Raw genomic sequence first — 7,199 nt, 5'->3', positions numbered from 1 at the left:
CCAGGATTTGGGGTTCGGGTCTGGGGACCAGCTCCGGCTGCCCACAGCCCTGGAGCTATGCCCCTCGGGGGTCGCACACCGAGCCCTGGAGGCCCCAGCTCCCTCACCCGCACCCGACACCCCTCCCCCCGCCACCTCCCACCCCGGGCTGACCGTCCTTTATCAGATCAGAACAGTTGACGAAAACAATGGTTATTTCAAGTTGACAGGGCGATGACCCCTGATAAAAGCGAGTGTTAATTACAACGGTTGCCTGGGACAAAGTTTACCGCTTGCATCAAGAAGTGGGGGGGCGGGGGGGGGTGTTAGATCTTGTGGGGTGAGTGTATTTTAAACACGTGATCGCTTTGAGACTTTGCGATCTCTCGGGGGCGGGGGGCAAGAGTGAGGGTAACTGTCTGTAAAACAGTAGAAAGAAAAAGCCACAGTTTCGGGGGGCAAGGGTTAAGGGTTCCCTTTTGGGAGCGCAGTGCCGGGCACAGAACACCAAGTTTCCCTAATTATTCAGCTGGAGCCCGCCTCACAAGGCGAGACATTCGCACAGCACGAATCCAGCCTGGCGGCCGGCTGCTCCGGGTGAAGTGAGCCCTTCATTTTCCCGATCAGCTCAGGAGGCGAAATAGTGAAACCCCCAAATCCGCTTCCTTACGTGGTTGCTAAAAGGGCGCGCGCAGAGCCTAGAGGGTGGGGGAAATTACAAGTGCAAGTGACTTTGGGTATACTAAGGTTAGTGATTCCCCCCACACCCGTTATCTGGGGATAACGGAATCGTAGATTCTAAGTTTCAGTGTCTAATGAGTTGCGGGGGCCGCACATCACTCTTAAAGCCCTTGTCAGGCGCGCCCCAAGTTTGTGGCTGGCGCGCGGACGGCTGGGCCGAGCGGGGGTGGGGAGGGTCTCCAGTCCCAGGCATTGCGCTCGGGGCTTCTGCTCAGTTTCCTGCCTCGGAGTGGCCGCGTCCGCCCCAGCCCAGAGCAGTGTGTGCAATCCAGAAACTCGATAGGAGGCAGCAGCTGATCACCCACCGCCCTAAAAATAATCCGCTCGGCGCCCGGCGCGCTTCGGCCAGGGGAAGGAAAGCGCTGGCTTTGGGGTGAGTGAGTCCGTGTCTTTTTCATAAATCTCATTTCAAGAGTTTCAAGGATAACCCTCAGTTGTCGATTTTGATCTAACAGCAAGCGGAAGGCTCCCGCGCTCTCTCGCAGCGCTTCGCCGTCGCTATTTCTAGGATTGAAGGGACCCGGCCCCAGCCCTGGGGGAAGAGAGGGCGTGGGGATCAGGTTTCCAGCTGTACTTAGAGAACTCTGGCCGGCTCCTGCTTAAACCAAGTGGATAAAGTGCAAAAAGTTAATACAATTGTGTTTTGTTTTTCCTTTTAGATATTTCCCGTCTTGTTCACGAAGTAACTTTCTGCTTAATTTCTGTCCCTCTTTGCTTTATAGGAGTTCTGCGTCCGGCTTTGAAATTTATACTTAAAGACAGAGTAGGAAGCTGGTGTTTTGAAGGTAAAGCAAGTGCACCAGTGGGGGTTTGAAGCAGCGTCAAGCGATTACCCAAGGTATCTATTTCTTGCTTTATTTCTACAGATTGGGATTTTTTTAAAAAGGCCACTGGAGTGTCTGTGTAAGGAATCTTATCTACTTAGTAGTTTCAACATTTCCTTTGGTGTGCAACAGAACTTTGACGGGTGCGTTGAGATCAGACACTAAATCAGATGTCTGTCCTTTTTGCTGATGATTTCCTGCTTGGTTCTGTAGTTCATAGATAAATAGACCAATATCTTTTAATTCATGTTTTATAAACCATGGACTGAATAACTTCAAATAACTTATTATTAAATCCATTGATTTTCCTGAGTGATCCAATCCTGAGCATACCTGAGATGATGATAAAGCCCTGAATAAGTTCTTTAAAATATCGTGTTTCTGTCTTACAGTGTAATTTGGTTAATCTCTGAATAAGTAAAGGATGAGTTATTTTGTGTGTGAGAATGAAAGCTTTTATATTGCATTTAGTGTGCTTTCTTCAGGGGTCACCAGCTTGTTAAATTCTCTGTGATGACTCTTCCATCAGAACGGATACTGTTTTCTGGTGAACAGTGAAGAGTGCTAGTTTTCACTTTATTTTATATTCATCAACTGAATCCAAATGTTTTCAGTCCTGAGGGTGTGGAACTTTATAAGATGCATTTCAAGGCACAAGAACACTGAGGGTAATATCCATGAAATCATAAGTTTGGTCACCAAGACCTGTAGAAAGATCTGTTCTACAGACCATTCCTGTAATCAGAGTTTCACTTTTGGTGTTTGTGTTTCAAGTTCACTGGGTCAAATTCTCCAACCCTATCGACTGTCATAAACACTTGAACGTCTTTCTGTGTGTTTATGTTTGTGGGAAGAAGAATGTCCTGTCTTCTTCTCTGGCCTGCTTCCCTCTCTCTCTTCTCTTTGATGCTGGGGCCTGTCAGTGTTGGCTGAACTAGAAAGCTCGAAGGGGCGGGGCTGTCGGGTGTCACATGAGGGCATTTATCTGGGGAGAGCAGCAATTTATACCTTTCCTAAGTATCCCCAACTTAACCTGGGTTCCAGGAGGGAAACCCTGAATGACAGTTGGAGATTTAAGAATTAGTTTAAAAATCCTGATTGAATAAAATGCCTCAGGTGAACACAAATAATGTCAACAGGTCTACAATAAGTATACTTTTTCTCTGTCTTTATTCATGTTGAGTTGTAAGAAGAGTCGGCTGTTAAGAGTGTGCCACATGCAGGCTAGGTGTCTGGAGGAGGGGACTAAAGGGCAAGGGGAAGAGGATGAAAGAAGAGGCAGAAGAAAAAGCAAAAGGAGAGATGCAGTGAGCAGGTTGGGAGCCAAGGGGAAATGTGAGTTTTAAGATTATGGCAGAAGGAAAACAGCATTCTAAAGTTTTTACTCTATCCATATGCACTTTAGTGAGATTATGTCATTATGTATTTCCCAGTCTTTTGAATCATAACTTTTACATTATACCAAGACCTTTTGGGTTTTATCTAGTCCGATTTATACAGCCTAAGACCATAGGGACTGTTTCTGCCACGTGCACGTTGAATTCTTGGTGCCCAAGTTGCATGGTCAGCATCAATAAATATTTTTACACTTAATTAATACCTGAAGTCCCAGACGTCAAGTGCATGGCTCAAAATGTTCTTGGACTTTTTCAGGTTATTGTACTTCTCTGATATTTTCTTTCCACAGTTACACAGATTTATCCAAAGGTTACTTAATTGGTAGGTTTCAGGATTGATTAGATAACTGGCAGGCAGTGCTTATAGCTAATTAAGTGTGTGTGTATATATATATATATATACACACATATATATCTATGTTTTGCAAATTCAGTTTATATTTTAGCAGCTGCCTTAATGATCATGATGAAATATCAAGTTTTAACATTGAATATAGCACTGAAATACTGTAACTTTCAATAACATTTTAAAACTAGTTTAAGAAAAATGGGAAACCCCAGTGGCTCAGGAGGTAAAGAATCCACTTGCAGTGCAGGAGATTCAAGAGATTCAATTCTTGGGTCAGGAAGATCCCCTGGAGAAGGAAATGGCAACTTATTCTAGTATTCTTGCCTGGGAAATCCCATGAACAGAGGAGCCTGGCAGGCTACAGTTCATGGGGTCACAAGAGTCAGACAGGACTGAGCATGCACATGCAATGAAAAAAAAAAAAAAAAAGTAAGCAAAGAAAAAAAAAGCAAAAAGAATTTCCCAGTTAGTTCTAGGAAACAGTTTATGCGTGCCTTTTGATTAAGTAAGCTTAAAGTTTCCTTTTATCATTTCTATTAAGTAAAGGAAATAGTCTTAAAAATTCCATTAAAAGCTATTTTTTTGTTTCTGTTTCCTCTATTTTTATCCAAAATATCCAACATATAATTATAAAACTCAGAACTTCCATTTTATTGATAATTTTAAAAGCTCAAGTCCTTTTGATTCTCTTATTAAGCTTAGAATCTTAACAGTTGGTAAGGATTTGGCAAGTGTATAAGCTGATCTTGAGTTTTTTTCTTTTAATATAATATTTTTTTAAAAAAAGATGAAAAAAGGTCTTGACTAGAGAGCGTATAAAAAAGTATTACCAGAAATAATGTATGAGGAGAATTCCATATGACCATTGACAGACTGTCAACACACAGACTTTCTAACTAGTTCTTCTATTCATATGTTTTATAAAAATTTTGTTTAAAATTTGGTTTCTCCAATAGTTTGCCTCTGCTGCCTATCTTTTCTGTATAACACACTTTGTTTCTTTCTAGGAAACTATATGATTCGTGACCATCGCTAAATCAATTATGAATGAAAGGGAAGAGAAGAGGTACCACTTTAGCTATCCAAATCGTTGCCAACCTTGAATAATCTAATTCAGAATCCAGGGTGGCATAAATATGGAAAAGAAACAAAGTCCAGGGAGGTTGAAATCATAAAATACTACTTATTTTAATATGAATAGATAAGAAGTTTCTTTAAAAAATATAAGTCGGGAGCTATATGATGGAGTGGAATGAACATGGTTTATAGTCAGACACATGTGGGTGTGGATTCCAGCTTCTCTACTGGTTGGGAAGTTACTGAACCCATCTGAACACCCATATCATCATCTGTAAAATTCGATGAGCTCCACAGATATTGCTTCATGGTTCTGAGGGCTTACATGGTATATGCAAAGCTCGCAGAATGTAGTAAGTTCTAAGTAAATAGTGCTGCAGCCCATGAGGGGGACCGCTCAGTCCACGGTCTGCTGCAGTCCATGGGGTCGCAGAGTCAGAGTCGACCGAGCGACTCCACAACAACAAATAAATGGTAGGCATTATAGGAAGTTTTCCGAACACTAAAACTCTTGGTGGCATTTCACGGTAGTAAGAATTCATTTAAAATGTAAGTCAGAGCTTGTCACTCCTCTCATCTCCACCCTCTCAGTGGCTCCATTGCATTCCGAGTAGAAGCCAGAGTAGAAGCTCCATGTCCCACAATGGCTAAGATGACCGTGTGTAATCTTGTCCTCTGTTTCTTCTCCCAGCTTGTCCACGTCTCCTCTGATGGAATACAGCTCTCCAATAAAAAGGCATCCTTTGTTTCAAAATCTGAGTAGAGTGCATTTCATGTAAAAATATTGTCTGATTCTGGGACCTGTGTAGTTTCATTTTCTTGTCACTTGAATTATATTTAATTGGTCTTTAACACTTGATTTTACTGTTGTTCAGAGAAAGGCTGTATGCTGGTGGACTCCACATTGCTCTCTTGGTATTACTGTTTCCTGCAGTGAATGAAATGCTGCAGTAAATTGTGTTCAGCTGAAGCTGTTTGTGAAAGCATTTTCAATGAATGACCATGGGAAAGGATTTGATATTACAGCATTTTGACTTTTCAGTCAGTTTCATCTTCCCCTCCTTTTTCTGTATAAACAGCCATTTTTGGTTTTTGATAATTTATTTAGACAAACACTCCTTGGAGGTAGCACTATTGGTAGATATCAATTATAATGTATTTTCCAAATTAAAATGGAATATTTTAATCAGGAAAAAAACTATTGACAAGTGGACCTTATAGGATGTATAAGGCCTTTCTAAGTAATTCTCAAATAACTTTGACCACAAAGATTTCCTATTTCTTCAGCTACAAAGATAAAGGGGGTTAATTTTATGAAATAATACCTCTTTAAGGCTATATGCCTCATAGCTCAGTTGGTAAAGAATCTGCCTGCAATGCAGGAGTCTGCCCGGGTTTGATTCCTTGGTCCAGAAGATCCCCTGAAGAAGGAAATGGCAACCCATTCCACTCTTCTTGCCTGGAAAATCCATGGACAGAGGAGCCTGGTGGGCCACAGTCCACGGGGTCACAAGAGTCGGACATGACTTAGCAACTAAACCACCACCACCAAGGCTATAATTTAATGAAGGAGAATTTTGTAGTAAGAGGTTTTTCTTCCTTTCTCTCCCTTTTAGAGTGAACTATATAAGAAGAAATGAGCCTTTCATTCTGCGGTAATAACATTTCTTCCTATAATATCTATGATGGTGTGTTACAAAATCCCTGCTTTGTGGATGCCCTTAACCTGGTTCCTCATGTCTTCCTGCTGTTTATCACTTTCCCAATATTGTTCATTGGTAAGTAACCTACTTACCAAAGTAGAACATTCTTTTTTGTTGTATTTCTATGGTTAATAATTCCTTTTTGACATCCAGTTAACTTATTGAGAGCAATCGTTCTGACAGTGTTGTTTGCATCTCTGCCATGGAACACAGAAGCTGGCATTCTTCAAAAAGGGTATTCAAATCAAGTGGAATTAAAATTAACATTGTCAAAGAGAAATGGCTAAAAATGCAGACTATTCATAATCTTGGCTATTTGGGTTAGTGAGAAATCACAAATAAATCTCAAAGAAGTATCAGGTATAAGGAAAATTATAGTGATGCAAAGAAAGCCAGAGCCTGCCTGGAAGAGTTTAATAGCATAAATTATAGTAAAATATGTTAAATGTAACTAATTTTCAAATAATGAAGTTCTTTTGGGAACAATTTAGAGATGAATCAGTATTCTTTTCAAAGAATGCTTCAGGGGTCCGTTTTGTCCAGAAACAGAAATTTCTTCCTTCAGTACTTTTACCACTCATATCCCTCCCAACCCCATTCATTCTTGAAGTTTACGGGACTTCTCTATAGTTGAAAAATTGAGAGAGAAAACAAAACAAAAACAGCGGTGACAAGAGACAGAAGTAGGGTCTTGTCTTAGCACGCCATATATGAGTTGGCATTGCGCTGTTTTTGAGGGGAAACCATCAACATTTTCTAACATATAATCTGGTAACTTAATTTTTTTCTTCAATGAAGAGCTAAGGGTGAACCGGAAATGTTCTTGAGCCTCCTTAAAAATCTCATCAATGAACAAAGCTTTAGCTTTCTTTCAGAAAATATCAGTAGCACTATTGAATGGTGCTGGCTGAGTCATGGGTTATCATCTTTATTCCATGACATGCATGTGAGTAAGAGTTGACACAGCCAGTGGGCCCTATATCTTGTCACCGAGTGTGACCATTTTATTTTTTTGGTTAGGCCTCCCACAGATCCCATCTTTTGAAAGATTTGAGACTTTGAATTGCTTTTATTAACATCATCATTAATTTATTTTTCTTTTGAATGAATGAGATCTGTCAATAAGAAT

The 7,199-nt window shown here is 40.8% G+C and overlaps 1 protein-coding gene across 5 annotated transcripts in view; it reads left to right on the top strand.

Annotated features, from left to right (window-relative positions):
• Positions 1–469: 469 nt before the first annotated feature.
• Positions 470–7,199, top strand: part of ABCC9 (ATP binding cassette subfamily C member 9) — a 157,492-nt gene continuing 150,762 nt past the window's right edge. For 2 of the 5 annotated variants that reach the window (XM_070371174.1, XM_070371171.1), the window contains exons 1-3: positions 470–1,093; positions 1,443–1,558; positions 5,984–6,145. In XM_070371174.1, the coding sequence (XP_070227275.1) occupies positions 6,004–6,145 (142 nt within the window). In that variant the 5' untranslated portion in view covers positions 470–1,093; positions 1,443–1,558; positions 5,984–6,003. Of the gene's footprint in view, positions 1,094–1,190; positions 1,347–1,442; positions 1,559–5,983; positions 6,146–7,199 lie in introns of those variants that run through there. The other 3 variants (XM_070371173.1, XM_070371169.1, XM_070371170.1) reach the window with 2 other exon arrangements.

Source organism: Bos mutus, chromosome 5, assembly GCF_027580195.1.
Source record: "Bos mutus isolate GX-2022 chromosome 5, NWIPB_WYAK_1.1, whole genome shotgun sequence".
NCBI lineage: Eukaryota > Metazoa > Chordata > Mammalia > Artiodactyla > Bovidae > Bos > Bos mutus.
This window is presented reverse-complemented; position numbering and strand designations above follow the sequence as displayed.